This window comes from Neolamprologus multifasciatus, chromosome 7, assembly GCF_963576455.1.
Source record: "Neolamprologus multifasciatus chromosome 7, fNeoMul1.2, whole genome shotgun sequence".
Taxonomy (NCBI): Eukaryota; Metazoa; Chordata; class Actinopteri; order Cichliformes; family Cichlidae; genus Neolamprologus; species Neolamprologus multifasciatus.
In genome coordinates this window covers 3,387,358-3,404,379 of record NC_140445.1, presented here as the reverse complement: position 1 = coordinate 3,404,379, position 17,022 = coordinate 3,387,358, and the positions used below count along the sequence as shown (strand labels likewise).

The 17,022-nt window shown below is 41.0% G+C and overlaps 1 protein-coding gene across 6 annotated transcripts in view; it reads right to left on the bottom strand.

Moving 5' to 3' along the window:
* The window catches only part of lsp1a (lymphocyte specific protein 1 a), a 57,104-nt gene that overhangs the window by 9,510 nt on the left and 30,572 nt on the right, over positions 1-17,022 (bottom strand). For all 6 annotated transcript variants that reach the window (XM_085168750.1, XM_085168749.1, XM_085168753.1 and 3 more), the window contains 7 exons: positions 11,524-11,911; positions 11,113-11,252; positions 10,623-10,878; positions 9,527-9,664; positions 6,078-6,121; positions 2,145-2,226; positions 862-999 (listed from right to left, as the gene is read on the bottom strand). In XM_085168750.1, coding sequence (XP_085024876.1) covers positions 862-999; positions 2,145-2,226; positions 6,078-6,121; positions 9,527-9,664; positions 10,623-10,878; positions 11,113-11,252; positions 11,524-11,911 — 1,186 coding nt within the window. The remainder of the gene's footprint in view (positions 1-861; positions 1,000-2,144; positions 2,227-6,077; positions 6,122-9,526; positions 9,665-10,622; positions 10,879-11,112; positions 11,253-11,523; positions 11,912-17,022) is intronic.

Sequence of the window (17,022 nt, the reverse complement as noted above, 5' to 3'; positions counted from 1 at the left end):
GGTGGATAATAATGTATAATTTATGAAATTGTTAATGTATTAGACTTATTAAAATATAAAATTAAAGTAAAAAATATATATTTTTAATTTCCTTGGGTGGATAAAATTAAATGTGATTATTATACATATTAAAAATATAGTATAAAAATTAAAAATGACAATTCAATTCACTTTAGCAATAATTTTGCTTCTTTTTAAGATATAAAATGTTTAATTGGTGTAATTAAATTGCAGTCAGTGCTGGACCTGCAGAATAAATTCGATGAAAACTCCTTTGTAATGTCCATAATTTGTGTTTGATAAATAAATATATCTCCCTTAATTTGGTTCTTCACTTTTCTCTTCATGACCTGCTGAGAAAAATCGAAGCTTGGACAAATTATTTTTAGCCCATAATAACCGCTCTCTGTTTCACTAACAAGCGCCTGTTTGACCGTTCACATCAAAGAATTCCCGTAAAACAGAACATATGAAACAGGTGAGGATGGATCTGTTTGCCAGACTTTAAATAAACACGTGAGGTTTTAGCCGTTAGGTCGGACAAACATAAGGCTTTAAATGGGTAAAAATTTCAATAATGATCTTCCACAAGCACATGCAGACGAACAGCATGATCGGGTGAAGCAAAAGGCATTTGGTTCTAAAGTGCAGTGTTTTAATGTGATGCTAGCAACTTTATGGTCATCCTTAAACCCCCTAAAAAGCTTGTGATTACCTATTAAAATGACCAAGAAAAGTTCCTTTTAGGTCAAACTGGCTCTGCTTTAACTACATACCACAGATCGTAGCTTTACATGCATTTACATGAATGTAACACAAAGCAGAAATCTAAATGTACCCTGTTAGATTGTTTCCTCTCACCTTGCAGGTGGCTCCCTTGCTGGGACTCTGGCTCCAGGCCTCTCCAGCCTCAAACAGGTTCTTCTTGGAAGCGACAACCTCAGGTGATTGAGGCAGGTCATTCAGTGATGCCTTCACTGCCCGAGCCTCCTGAGAGTTCTGCACAAAGACAAACCTCACGGTTAGCAACAAGTGGCAGCATCCAAGGCTGAAGGATGAACATCATCTTATTGACATCTTATCTTATTATCACGACCTGATATTTAAAACCTTAGAATTTATTTCAAAGAGGGTGTATTTGTTAAAAAAAGTTTGCTAGCATAAGCTGGTATGCTATGTTTCTTTGCTATTGTGCTGAAAACACAATATACATCTAATTGCGTTCAAATTGTGGTTTATATAAATGACATAGTTTAGGCAGATTTATGTGGTGTAATCTCAATCTAAAAGATTTATGGTGAGAATATTCTCTCTCCTGCACACCTTTAATTTATGTGCTTTTGTTAAACCTGTTTTTGTGCTGCAGACTATAAATCAGCATGGGAACCACCTGAGGTGAAAAGGAAAACGAGGAATGGAAAGATAAAAATAAAAAGCTGGGATCACCACGTTTTCCTGTCATGCATCCGTTTTACACGCACAATTGAAAATATGTGCGGGTGATGTAATCGCCCAGGTGCTGCTGAGGTTTGTGGCCGCTGCACAAAAAAGGTCAGAGCAGCTGCTGCTGCCCCCAGCTGAGTCCAAACAATGTGAGTGCAAAGGTTCAAACCTGCAGCGGAGCAAACATCACGCGCGTCTCGCTGCAGAAAACACCCGAGGGTTTGCAGAAAATTCAAATCAGAGGAAGGAAGCAACTAGTGCACAAACATTATCCCTGATGAGTCAATGCTTTCCACGTATTGTACCGAAATTATCTCAGTGACTTTTTATTTTTGTGCCATCCTCACGCTTAACCAACTGAAAGGATAATTGTCAGTCTGTTGTGAGGCCGTGCCTGTAATGAACACTGCAGCGAGGCAGATATGAATGAGACCAACAGGCTGTGATAGATATCTGTGGGCAGGAGGGGGGGCTGATGAAATCATTCATTAGCTTCATCAATGCTCCCTCTGTCTGCATGCGTCTTTGTGCAAGTCATGACTGAATATGGTTACGTCACGTCTCCCAGAAACACGAGTGGAGGTTTCATGTGAACACGAGGAGAGTCTGTGGGGTCTTAACAAGCAAGTGAAAAAGACGGTAAATCTTGAAAATCAATAAAATATTAAAGAGTCATGGACAATGGACGTGTGTGCGCTGACCTCCACAGCGTGGGCGTACTGCTCCAGCTTGTCGTCGATCTTGGATGTCAGGAGGAGAGGCTGCGTCTTCTTGAAGCTGTTACTGAGTCACACAAAGCAGCAGGAAATTAAAACCAGAGACTCGGAGTCTGCGTCACATTCATTTTAATAGATTGCTCCCTTAAATTTAAAATAAACAATTTAAATGTTTCAACTCTAAACTTTATTTTTATGATCCTGTCATTCATGTATCGTCTGCTGCTGATTATCCGGGTCACAGGGGGGCACAAACTCCATGGCCAACTCTTCCAGCTCTTCTGGGCCACACCAAGATATTCCCAAGCAATAGGAGAGATATAATCTGCGGGTTTAACTGGAGCTCTCCTCCCATTTGAACAGATCTCACCCAGGAGGAGTTTCCTCAATTGTGAACAAGTCCCTGAAATACTTGAACTCTTTTATTTGATTAGGAAGGGCAGAAACTCCTTCCCATTCCGGAGTCGCCATGCCATTGTTTCCGGACTCGGACCACGTCCTAACACTTGGTGGTGCTAATTTTTTATTACCGGTATGTTTAGATCAAAGCGCTCCCGTGATGGGCATCAATGTAATCAATATATTGAAAAATGGGATATTGGGGGTGTCAATAATGCAGTTAATTATTTTTTTTCTCTTCCTGTACTCTCTCAGCGCACACATTTGATTTGAATAAATTGGCCAAAAAAGACAACACACACTTAAACCAAAGTTATGGTCTGTGAAAATCTATTACTGTGACAGCTCCAGTCCAGTCTGAGAATGCAGGATTTCATTAAGCTGAAATATGACGTTTAAATTTAAACCTGTGATTGCTTTATATTGTCAGTTCAAAACGTGTGGCTCTCAGGTTTGGCCTCATGGTTCACCTGATGATTTTAGAACCTCCCAGGCATTTGCAAAATAAAGTTTGTGTCTGTCTGTGTCTACATTTTTACAACTTCCCAGATTTCCATGTTCACACTATAATCAAGATCAAAAACGTTGGGTCAGACAAACTCACGTTGGCTCCAGAAACTGAGTCAAAGCTGGATTTGCGGTTGATTAAATTAAAGTCTGTCTGAAATGTTTTTGTCTTGTGGTCTTTGCAGATCCAGCAGATCCTCCTCCCTATTTTTTGGCTTTCCCCGGCTTCAGATAAGAGCTCTGACATCATTCTTTCATGGCAGGAGGGAAAAACTCATTTATCATCTGAATCTTTGACTTTGACATGTCTGAGGCGCCATCATGGGGCAACACCCGCTTTTAAAAGGAGGTTTGACCTGATGATGTCATGCAGCTGAGCAAACATCAGAGGCTGCTGCTGAGGTTGTCATAGCTGGAAGCCGTCAGTTAGTTTTAACTTCTGCAATAAAGTTTAAGGAGGGAAAGTTTCTACCTGTTAATAAATGTTAAATTCAAACTTTCAGTTGTAGTAAACCACATGTCTGTAGCACTAAAACCACTACACAAATGTAGTAATAAACAAGTACAAATCCTTTACAGAGGTTTTTTATGAACTTATACACCTCTGGCCGTGACACAAGATGTCCCAGACTTAATTTATGAGGATGATCAAAAAATGTATGGCTACCTCCAGGAATCCTCCCTCCTGTCAATACTGCAGTGATCACACATGAGCAAAGCTCCTGCTTAGAAAAAGTCCCTCTGGCATTCATCCATCCAGACCAGACATGTTTCATTAACGGCAGACACTCATCAGCACTCGTAAACGATTCAACTTAATGCAGGAAAGAAATATTTGAAAAAGTCAACTGCGAATTCCTATTTGCAGCACTTGAGAAATTTGGGTTGAGAAAACAATTTAATCGGTTGGATATGAGCAGGGCTGCAGATAAGTGGTCCGCATGTGCGCATTCGCTGTCAAAATAAAAGACGCGCACCAGATAAGAAGCTGCAACGCGCGTTTGCGTACATAACATTTTCTGAGCCTAGCCCCCGGCTAACTATCGAGCTAGTGGCTAACAGACGTCTCCGAAAACGTCGGAGCACTTTTGAAAATATGTGGTGTCTTGATAAACTGAACAGATATTTGAGGTTTACACAGCTACATTCTCGCCTGAAAATATGTTAAAAGTTTATTTTGTGACCCAGAAAGAATAATTAGAGTAATATTAAAACTAAATAGCTGCCGCCATTGTTGGAAACTGAGCTGGGCTGCTTCTTCTTCTTTGGGGTTTAACGGCAGCTGGCATCCTTGTACATGCAGTGCTGCCATCTTCTGTTTCAGTCCGTTATTACACTCTTAAATCCTACTACTCATTCCTGCGTCTTTTGTGATCTTACAAAGTTTCAAACGACGCGTCGACTATTAAATCAGTCGTCAACGATTTTAATAGTCGACTTAATCGTGACTAGTCGACTAATCGTGGCAGCCCTACTATGCACTATTCATAAAACTGCTATGTGCAATAATAAAGATAGTAAACTTCTAATACCAAACATAATATTCTCCTTTATGCAGATGATGTGCTCTTATTTCATCGGGACTCCCATTCTTTGCTGCCACAACCGTTTAAGTCCAGCTACTCTGTAAACTGGTCAAAATCCATCATTTTACTTCTTTGTATGAATGAGAGGGTGTGGAAGACGTTTCACCTCCTCCAATTGCTTTAATCGCAGACTAAATTTAAATGAGCACCCACACACTCAGTTACACCTCTCATTTTCTGTACCACCTCTGCCCAGCCTGTAAGTTTCTTGCTTCATGTAATTAACTATGTATTTTAACTTCAGCAATTTACAGTTCACGAGTACTCTGCAGGCATTAACACTGTGGGAGTCAAAGGTTGAGCTGCCTGATGCCATCACACCTCTTCTGAACACAGTTGTCTGTAAATTAAAGCATCCTCACAGAAACGTTCCTCCTGCTCAGAGCTCCTCAGAGCTGATAATATCCTGCTGCAGACTGCCTGGAGCCACCATACCTCACTAACCACGAGAGAAAACACAGCCGCCTGCATCTGGACAGAGTTAAGAGGAGCCATAAATCACGGCTTAGGAAAGGCGATGCACTGAGAGAGGTGGAGAGGTCACGTCCAACCCTTTTCATCAGGGTTTACGTTCAGACGCTGGAGAGTTAACCAGCAGCCAAAAAACTGAAAAAAGAAGCAGGTCACTTGCGTCAAAAGGATTAGCTACTACTTCAAGTTTATCAGTGGAAATACCTCACATCCCTGCTTCCAGTTCCTATCACTGTAACTTGCTTAGCTTTAGCATAGCTAGTCAGAAAAAAATAACTCAGTTAAAATATGTAGACACGTATTTTCTCTGATAACATCTGAATTTGCCCCTCTGTGGATACAGTTGAATATCACATGCTCCTCCACTATTCAGATGCTTGGATAAAAAAATCTGCATTTTTCTTTGATCTGGAAGATTGTGAACAACATTCAAACTGAAGCTACATTCAAGATTAGCTCATTTGTACATAAAGGCCACAGTTCTTTGACTTGTATCCTTCCATTAAGGTAGCCTTCAGATAACACTCAGTTGACCTGATTGACTCAGTAGAAACTTTGAGATCAAGCTGTGCTCTTTGTCTACCTGTCAGACTGTCTCAGGCTTCTAGCAGGACATTGCTGACTATGCAGAACTGTGAGAGCATGGAGTATGTTGGGAATGCCAAAAACAACTGAGGTACAAAGGATTATATAAAGATGCAACCATTGCAGATGCAAACTTCCCTAAAGTGCAATCCCTTGGGTGAAGAGGCTAAAATGTGTAGATTGGCGTCACTGTGGCATTTTCTGTTTCTACCCACAAAAAACAAACAAAAAGGAGCCAAAGAACTGACATTGCAGAGTCCAGAGTGTCATATCACACTCACTACTTCCATCCATTTAATAGGTTTAATATTTCTATTTGGTGAAATAATGCATATGTAAATCTGATCAGGATACTGATGAAGATCCTCACCTTTTCTTCAGTGAGCGGTTCAGGGACTCCGTTCTCTCTGTGATCTGAAACAGAAGAAGACGTATGACGCCTTTTGTTTTTCTTTTCGGATGAACACGTTTCTCTCCGTGTCACTGCTGCAGTTCATGAATGTGTTAATTAAAGCTCAGCTCTGGGTTTGGCCTTGGACCTCCCAGTCCCAGACAAACAGCGCTGAGGTGGCTGGCCTTCATCAAACGGCACGAGTCGTCAGAGAGTCAGAGGATGATGGAAAAATGTGGCTTTTTACAATATAAATTTATACAGCGTGTTACATTACCCTAAGGACATACACCTACAATAAAACTGACAGAGTCACTGGGTTAAGGATGAAGAGCAACAACTGAGAAAATGTGTTATACTGTAAAGAAAACTTGAATTCAAGGGGAAAATCATCCCTCTGCATTATTCTGGATTGATTTTCAGACCATGTTCTTTTTATTTATCCCCAAACATTTCCAGCAAAAGGCCCACACAGAGTAAAAGATCTGCTGTGGGAGGTGACGATTTTCTTTTAGTGTACAGGCTCAAAGGGCCTGCATTATTCAGTGTTCTTACTGGTAATGCTTGTTTCCCCAGTCTAAGTAAATGAAACTGACCCTAGATGGACACCAGCACTGGTACCATCTGTCAGCAGAGCTCATCCAGCTGACCTGGACAATTTTGCTGTTTTTTTAATCCGCACTCAGGGGTCCGATTGTTAGGACAGGAGCAGTGTATCTCTGACCTCTGAGTTACTGTTTTATATATAGTTATAGTGTTGTGTGTGTGAAAGCCTGTTGTTTGAAATTAAATTTAAAAAAATGACACTGCATAATTTCTTCTGGTAAAAAGCCATAAAATGTGCTTCCAACATGCAGCAAAATGCATCAAACACTGGACATAAATGACAATATTTAAGGTAGAGGTGAAGCCTGTCTGATGTGAAGCATGGCTAGATTTGAGTTCTGTGCGGAAAAAGTCACAATGTCAGATTTTAACAATTTTAATCTTGGTGTTGTACTTGCGTGGTGCCATTAACACCACTTTAACTGAGAAAATAAACCTGAGGATTTCACTTAATCTCATAAGTTTTTACCCATTATTGTAAATGTCTCTTTTGCTATTTGGATTCATTTTTTTCTGTGTGTCCTTAAACATTTGGTTTGTTTGAATCAGTTCATGTTCACATAAATTCAGGAATATAAGAAGCAAAAAAAGAAGACATGCCAACATGCACACAGTGTCATGCATGTGGACGAGCCACTCATCAAAAATCCAAATACAGAACCCCAAAGTCCCAAACAGGGTTTGGTTTCTTAATCTTTATGAACCAGATTTTTTTTTTAAATAAGAAAAGAAATGTCTTCCTGGACTGAAAGGGCTCCATAAACGACCGCAATGTGCTGAAAACACACACATAGGCATTTACAGTTCACACAGTTCATCAAGCTCAAACAGTGAAACATTTCGAGTGGCAGTGAGATCGAGGACAACACTGCGTGCTGTTCCTGGTGCAGCCAGGCTGAAGTGGCTTTGCAATCACACACACAGAGGTACACACACATGCAACTTACAAGCTGAGACTGAACCCATCTGCTGGGAAGATAACACACAGCGATCAGTCACTGAGTTACTTGTTTTTTTAACCCAACAGGTCAAACAGTAGGCTGCATTTTGTTAAATCAACATTACAGTAATGCGCTAGACGGAAGGACGGATCACCCGAAACAATCAAACTTTTCTTTTTCAAATTCCTCTTTATCTGCTCACATGATAGCTCTTGCTGACCTGAACAGGTAAGATTAAATTCTGACAGCATTCATGGCTGTGCCAGTTTGTTCTTAAGTGAACTTTTGATGTTTTTTCTCTCATATATCCATTTTATATCCACATATGTGAATTCACTGTGAACCACAAGCTCAGGTTCAGACTGATCTAAATGCTCAGTGCTGCAGCGTCTGTTTGAATATTGGATCTGACTGCCATTCATGATCATCTCAGGCACATAGCTCTGCCTGTGAGGACACAAGTCCACCCACCTGTGGCTCAAAACTTTTGTTTGAACTTGACTTGTTTGCAAATATAATATATATAAATAATCAGGCCCCATCTTATCTTAATGACCTTGTAGTACCATATCACCCTATTAGAGCACTTCGCTCTCGCTCTGCAGGCCTACTTGTTGTTCCTAGAGTATTTAAAAGTAGAATGGGAGGCAGAGCCTTCAGTTTTCAGGCCCCTCTTCTGTGGAACCAGCTTCCAGTTTGGATTCAGGAGACAGACACTATCTCTACTTTCAAGATTAGGCTTCAAACTTTCCTTTTTGCTAAAGCATATAGTTAGGGCTGGACCAGGTGACCCTGAATCCTCCCTTAGTTATGCTGCAATAGACGTAGGCTGCCGGGGGATTCCCATGATGCATTGAGTTTTTCCTTTCCAGTCACCTTTCTCACTCACTATGTGTTAACAGACCTCTCTGTATTGAATCATATCTGTTATTAACCTCTGTCTCTCTTCCACAGCATGTCTTTATCCTGTCTTCTTTCTCTCATCCCAACCAATCACAGCAGATGGCCCCGCCCCTCCCTGAGCCTGGTTCTGCTGGAGGTTTCTTCCTGTTAAAAGGGAGTTTTTCCTTCCCACTGTCGCCAAAGTGCTGCTCATAGGGGGTCATATGATTGTTGGGTTTTTCTCTGTATCTATGAAGCGCCTTGAGGCGACTTTTGTTGTGATTTGGCGCTATATAAATAAAATTGAATTGAATTGAAATAGGATTAATTAACAAGTAAATACAACCAGCTTTCGATACATTAGGGTTTGATGACCAAGTTACTCAATCAGAAATGTTGTTTAGGCCTAGAGACCAGGTGGTAACCCTCTGGCACACCTGATCACTAGGGGAAAAATACGCATTACCCAACCCACCGGTGGTTGCTGCATGTTCTTGCTGTCACACTGAGGGTGCTGCACCAAGGCCCTGCTTGTGGTTTGCTAGCAGATTTCTACAGTTACCTGTAGTTTGCATGAAAGATGCTGACTTGTCTGCAAACACTCGGCATTTAGCGTGACGCCAACAAGAGATAGAGAATGTTTGCAATGAAAGTAAAAGAGTAACACCTTTTTTTTGTCGCACTCTTCAGACTTAAAACTACTCTCTGAGCAGGCAAGTAAGTCTTTATCTTCTATGCAAACTGCAGCCAATATGTTAAAAACCAAAGCAATTCTAAGGAGGCCTTCAGTGCAGAACCGTGTGTCTCTTTGTGACCATTTTCAAACTAACAATCACCAACCAGTTGGGGAATACGCATTGTTCCATAGCGACCGGTTGTAGCCAGATGGTTGCTGACCAGTCTCTAAGTTAGAAAAATGAAACAGTCAAACAAAAGAAGAAGCAGTTACCAACAGAGAGATTTTATAACCAACGTTAGAAGCCGGTGCACGCTCTTTACCCTCTGTGTGGAAACTTTTGGGCTGAAGGGACTGAACATCTCGTCTTCATCGACACTGGACGTACTCAGGTTCTTCATCCTCTCTGCTGCCTCCATCCTCCTCCTCTCGATTTCTTCCTTCATGCGTCTTCTCTCCTCCTGGGAGTCGGATTAAAAACACTCTTCAGCCCCAAAGCCATATAGATCTAACAGCCACTAATACTAGAGACTAAGTAGCCATTGTTTTACTTTTGAAGCTGAATTAGTTACTTTTAGGCAAGGCCGTGATAACTCCATAATAAGCTAAAGATGTTCCCACTGTACATCCCTGATATATTAAGAATTTGGTTATGAATTTTAGACATTTGGCATGCTGCATTCTTCTTTCACATTTTACATCCTCACTGATATGATAAACATGGATAAGACCACAAAGATGATCTTTGTAACTTTCTTAAAAAAAAGAAATCTACGGAGCCCCGCAGGGGACATGGGAGAAAAAAAATTAAGACGGACTTTTGCAAGATCTCGCAAAAGTTTTGCGAGATCTCGCAAAACTAACTCGGGATTTTTGCGAGATCTCGCAAACGTTTTAGCCGCATTCTTCGGACGCTGGCTCGAAGCCGACCGGGCGGTCGAGGCACAATGTGCCGGGAAAGCGGTGTTCCTCCCGGCTGTAGTAGGTCTCAACCTCCCATTAGCTCGAAGCTAACGGGAGGTCGAGACCTCCCGTTAGCTTCGAGCTAATGGGAAGAATGCAGCTAAAACTTTTGCGAGATCTCGCAAAAGTTTTGCGAGATCCCGAGTTTGTTTTGCGAGATCTAGATCCCGAGTTAGTTTTGTGAGATCTCGCAAAAGTCCGTCTTAATGGTTTTTTTCTCCCGTGTCCCCTGCGGGGCTCCGTAGAAATCTGACGTTCACAGGCTAGTAGATTTTTTTTATTACCAGCTCTTAAAATATGAAGAAAAAATCTGAAGCTTGCATTACATTTAAAGCCCAAATAAAAATGTTTTACTTGAAGCTGAGCGTCATTTCCCAAATTCCCAACCCCCCTCCTGCAGTTGTGTATATATCTCTGTGCATTTCAGATACTGCGCTTTTATTGAGGCATGGTCACCTCTTCTTTGGCCAGCCGCTGCTGCTCCTCCTCCTCCCTCCGACGTTCCTCTTCCTGTCGGACCTGTCGCCTTTCCTCCCTCCTTCTCTTCAGCTCCTCCAGCTCTTGCTCAGCCTCAGCCTGTCGTTGTCTCAGCTGCTCCATCTCCTGGCTCTCCTTCTCCTGGAGGCTCCGCCGGATCTTCTCCAGACGTTGCTCTGTCTCCAGGATGGCCTCCGACTCCTCTGGTTCAGCAGCTCTGCTACACACAGCACTACTGTATAGGATATAACAGGCTTTGATTTACGCCCTGGCTGTGGATCTGAAATAAGATCCAAATATTTTTTATCCAAAGTCTTTAAAGTACTTTTGGGATTCTGGAAAATGTCAACTTGATATTTGTAGGTTTTTTGTGTTGTCTCAAGAAATGATTTACTTCTGCTTTGGCTTTTAAAGCTTTTAAAGCTACATAAGGTACATAATAATACAGCAAACAAAACTTGTTACACACATGGTGGATCTCTTTGTTTTGGTGATAAATGATGTCACTTCCTCATTGGCTGCGTTGCCGTTTGAGTTGGTGTGTTTTGGCTCTTGGTGAAGAAAAACCTTGGATGTGTAGGAGATTTTGACTTCTTTTCTTTTCTCCACCTGTTAAGATCGAACAAAATAGATTTTTAAATGCATGTAATAATATATACGCTGAAGTTTGCTTCAAATCTTTTTGAACACATCAACTCTTTTCTTGAATCATTTGAGACTCAGACTGTTCTAATATGATTTTAGACCTTATATGAACCGTCTTTACCATCTATCAATAACTTGATATTTGAATAAGTAAAATATTTATCTAGACTAATGTTGAATATTTTTATTTATGACACTTCCACAGAAAACTCAGTTTTCCAGTATGAAGTCCTACCTCTGGATGTGGCCTTTGACTCTCCTCGCTCCTCCTCGAGATCAGCTCACCCTTCTTCCTTAGTTCCTCCTCCCTCTCTTTCTCCCTCCTCGCTCTCTCAGCTCGAATCATTTCTTCTTCGCACTCCTTCCTCCTCTCCATCTCCACCCTGTCTCTGTCTTCCTGCTCCTGCCTCTGGAGTTGGAGAGAAGTGATGGAGGCCTTCGTGCTCTTTATGGGCGCAGCTTTTTTTATCCTGTCTTCCTCTTCGTACTCGTCTTCATATCCTCCCTGGCTGAGCTCCTGCAGGCGCTGTTGCCTTCGCCTCTCTCTGCGTTGGGTCCAGTCGCTGAAGCCTTCGTCCTCCTCCAGAGACTGAGAACCATTTGGCTTCAGGCTGCTGCCATACCTATGGAGAGAAGAGATGGAAAAAGAGTCAGGACAGGCAAGATCATGAGATCCTAAACGTGTTTAACAAAATTCCAACCATCTGACATATCCCATTTGCATCCTAGTACTCAGGCTTTCAGTGTGATGTGTATTATAATAAAATACAACACAGCGTGAGACAAACTGAGCAACGCTTTGCTTAAACCGTGTTATTATGGATAAAGTGCCCATTAAGTCAGTTAAATCTATCAGATTTGCTACTCTGTGGTCTCTGTTTTTCCATTACTCAGCAGCTAAGTCAACAAACTAGCTGATTAGTTCCCAGCCGGGAACTTGGCTGAAGTTCCTCAGGTTGCTCGATTCCACAATTTATGTCAAACCTCAAAACAGGGAATACAAGTTTGATACTTCAATAGCTCAACCCCTGCTTTGTACACCGCTCTATTAAAATTGAAAGAAAATAACGACGCAACAAGAATATCTTTAAATTAAATCTGGAGACAACTCCCCCTAAAAAAGAAGAAGAAAAATCAGGTGCAGGATGTCGCCATGGTGGGGAAAATAGTCCCTGTAGATTTCTAGTCTGGAAATAAATGAATGCGTGGTGGAAAACGTCTACTTTCACGTTCCAATACGTTCATTTTGAAAAACAACAAGTGTACAAATGCAGCATTAATCTTGAAAGTCCTGTTTCTGACGTAAGGAGCAGAGCTCGGTTTCAGTCAATCAAAAGGCATTAAGTGATTTTAGCAACAAGGTCTGCAGAGCTTTGTTGAACACAAGTTTCGACTTGCTACAGGATGGCATTAGTCTGGGAATCATCTTGACTGGGAATAAACCCACTGCACCGAATGCATGGAAATCATCCTAGCCAAAAAAATGCAGGATACAAAGATAACAGTCACTCATCAGAGGTAATCCATCACATTAAGTGTCCTTCAGTAAAATATTTTGGGAAGCAGTTGGCAGACCACCATATCATTAGAGGACAGATCACCACAAGCAAAAAAGACAACATTTCCTACAAGACCTAAAAATATAATAAGCTGATTGGTCTGTCATGTCTATGATGAGCTCAGATTAAACTGATTGGAGTAATACATTCTTCCACTTGCCAGCTTCTGTAATCACAGTGCCATTACAGGCCTACCAGAGCTGAAACCATGACCACTGAAAACAGGGAGTGGAAGCTGACCATAAACACACACACTTTAATAATGTTCCCAATTTGTCCTGGGTGGTTTTGATGAATTTATCGCAGGGAGGTCGAGCTGCTGTCGTTAAGGCTACACATCAGGTTTGATATTTAGTTCTCAGGTTATAAGCAATGAAATTGTTTGACATTCAACAGCAGCGAATGACTGTTTAATCAAAAACAATTGTCCATTCAGTCCATTTCATTGCTACTCAAATCTAAATCTGACTGCAGTCACTCTCAGATTAGTGAATCTTTGTGAATAATTGCAGACTAATTTATAAACACAGATTGCAGTCATGTTGCAATCAATCTGAGTGAGTCTGTAATGCACGACAAACACAGCTCTTATACAGCAGGAGACGCAACTCAACTGTTTGTATTCTACTCATATTCCTATATAAAAACAAGGTGAGTACCTATGCGAGTCAAACTTGCAGCAACTACATCAATTTATGAATTTCTGTTTCATATCTAGGGAATTCTGTCTAGACTAGCGGTCCCCAACCCCCGGGCCTCGGACCGGTACCGGTCCCTAACTCGTTTGGTACCGGGCCGCGAGAGTTGAGGCTCAGGTGTGAAATGTATAGTTTTCAGGGTTTTATCGGTTTTCAGCGTTATTTTGTTATCGTTTATATTGTTAACTCGGTTTTCCTGGGTCTTTTCACGTGTGTTATGAATAAATCTTCTTTTTTCGGTACCGGTACTAGTTTTATTTTGTTGTATTTATCCACGACACCTTAAAGGCCGGTCCGTGGCGCAAAAAAGGTTGAAGACCGCTGGTCTAGACGACAAAGAAAACAGATTTGGGATTTGTGCCAATTTATTACAGTTAATGGCCGTAGAGCCACAAACAAATTGCATGCAGATGCCAACTTGACCCTGTTCAATCGCAAACTGATAGCAGGCCGATTTTGCCTTTTTCTGTCGCTTTGCAGACAGACGCTGATCACGAGTGTCACAGACGTGGTCCCAGTTTTTTAAGCAACCACTTCAAAAACAACGTGCAAGTTCACTGCAAGTTGTTGCAATAACGTCAGCCGTGCAGCCGTCTTCAATCACTGTTTTCGCTGGTATGACAGTAACATTAACCTTAGACCAAAGAGAACACCAGCTTACTGCAACCACATTGACACATGCATTATTTTTAGCTCGTTTTGAATTAAAAGGACAGGTTACTGCAATACCATCCTACAATATAATTCAGACCTTAATGCACCATTGAAAAAAATTCCTGAATAATGCACGAATCCTTTTCTTCTCAGGGACCAGTGTTGGTCAAGTTACTTGAAAAAAAGTAATCAGTAACTAATTACTGATTACTTCCCCAAAAAAGTAATCCCGTTACTTTACTGATTACTTGTTTTCAAAAGTAATTAATTACTTAGTTACTTAGTTACTTTTTAAAAACACGATTTACAACCTGAATAGGTGATAAAGTGATAGATCTTTCAGCCCAATTCTACTTTTTCTACATAATCCATCATACAAAATGTAATCAAATGGAAAAGTCTCTTTTTAAAACTTGTTTTAATCTTTTAACTTTATGCATCAAGCAAAAATTAAATTATATGCAACATTCTCTGACTGGAAGAAATTAGTTTAATATTTAAACCTATTTTCTGCACATTCCAGCACATAAAATAAAATAATTATTTTTGTGTGTTTACACTCAGTCTTTCAAATAGATGCAAGTAAAACACAGCAGAAAATAAATAAAGTCAAAGACTAGCGGTCATGTTGCTCTATTTTCACCTGTAAAGCAGGAGTGGGGTAGGCGGAGGGTTACCCTGGTGCAGGTGTGCTGCAGCGGTCAGTGGAAGAATCACAGAGTTTCTCTGTAAATTTCCCATTACGTCGTAGCTACTCGGTGCTTGTTTGGAAGTTTAGGGTTTTTTTTCGCTGTAAAAAGAAGTTTTCTTCCCACAACGGACACTAATGTTTTTGTTACTTTTTATGGAATCAAACTCAAAGTAAGGTCAGTACTTCCACGCTTTAAACGCTGCACGCTCATACTCTCTCTGCACTCGATATATGATCCATTGTTGATCTGCACACAGCTGTTGTCACGAACGTCGCACTCGCTTACGTCACTGTCATGAGACATTCTTGCAAAAAAAAAAAAAAAAAAAAAAAATCACAGTTTTAGTAACGCAGTAACGCAGCGTTCCTACGGGAAAGTAACGGTAATCTAATTACCGTTTTTGCAATAGTAATCCCTTACTTTACTCGTTACTTGAAAAAAGTAATCGGAATACAGTAACGCATTACAAGCAACGCGTTACTGCCCATCTCTGAAACACGGGGTTGAGATCATCTCATTCCATAAAAGTCTGATTTTAAAACACAAGTGGGTGCACTTTAATGCTGAAGCTACTCCACATTTCCAGTCTAGAATATCTGTCAGATCTGCAGCTGCTCACACAAAGGTGTGAGGTCCTCGCTGCCTGCTTCCCTCTGCACACATCGAACAGCCACAGGAGGAAATCAGCATGGAACATGCTATATACGATCTCATATTCTACTATGAAATATTTGAACTTCAATTTAGGCGTTAATTATTATGGAGCGCCAGTTATGTTTTGTCTAAATGGACTTAGCCCTGAACACTTATTCAACAGTCAGAAGATCTCCCACTCAATCCTGCTGATTAAACTAATAAGTGTGCTTCGTGTCTTTGGGAGCTGGCAGAAAGGAATTCACTCAGCATTCCCCAGATGATTAAGACATTCTGGTCAGTGGGGCCCCAACTGTGTGGTGGGAGCCTCTGCCTGAGCTCTCAGAAACTAATCTGTCCAAACAAACAGCAAAGTTTCTACTTCAGAATGAAGACGTCCAACACGAAGTCATCGAGTCCTAATAGGCAGCACTCGGTCACGCTCAATGACCTCTCCTGATTTACTGCATTTTATGAAAAATGGTACTGTTCCCTCTGAATGAAGGTAAGTGCAGTTAACGGCTACTCGAGGCCGGCTCTAAAAGCGAGTCGTCACTCATCCCGCCTAATCAGTTTTGGACAGCAATGAATTTGCAAGTGCTCAGAATATTTCTTCTCATCAATGTTAACAGAGTGGACAAAATATTATTAGATGATCGACAGAGCTGATGTTTAACTAATAAATATGAATTAAATTGTATTTAATGAATTACAGATTGTATATAAAAGATTGGACCTCCCCAGTGTGACCAAAGCAATTGATTGATGCCATTTATAGCCAAAAAAACCCATAGCTAATGGCTCTGGTCTAGGAGTGGGCGATATAAACGATATACGATAAAAACGATATAAATTTGGCCAACGATAGAGATTTTGACTCTATCGCGATAGTGCATGTTGATGATGTCATCAAGCTGCGCCTGTTTTGGTCGAAAGCATCGCAGCAGCTAAAACCATTATAATCTCCAAATTATGCCGAGAGTCATAGCAAAGAGATGAAGCAATTTTGAAATATGGGGAAAGCCAAAAACTGCGCTTCCTCCACTTCCGTAACATTGATTCATTAATGTTGAATTCTCTCGCAGCTGTTCTGTTCCCATGTTGTTGCAGTATATTAATGACTAACCTCGTATTGTGGATGAATAATCTCAGTTGTTCTCCTGACTGAAGTTTGGCCCGTGTATAGCATCCTGCTATGCGATTGCATTTGTCCCTGACCACCAGAATCCCTCACGTTAACTTTTATCGAGTGGAAAAAAAGTTGGCGTTCAACCTCCAGCTTCACTGTGCTAATGTTATGCTAACATAGCTGTGTCGCTAGCAATCACGTAGCACAACATTATAAACCAGGTAGTCCAACTTCAGTAACCCTGCAAACGCCACTGCTGTTTAGTTTTCTGTCTTCATTTATGTTGGAAGTGGTAGCGGAGCTGTACGTTTGAATTAGTTTCAAAAATCTCTCAGTCAGAACATGGTATGTCATGTTTAGGTGGAAGCT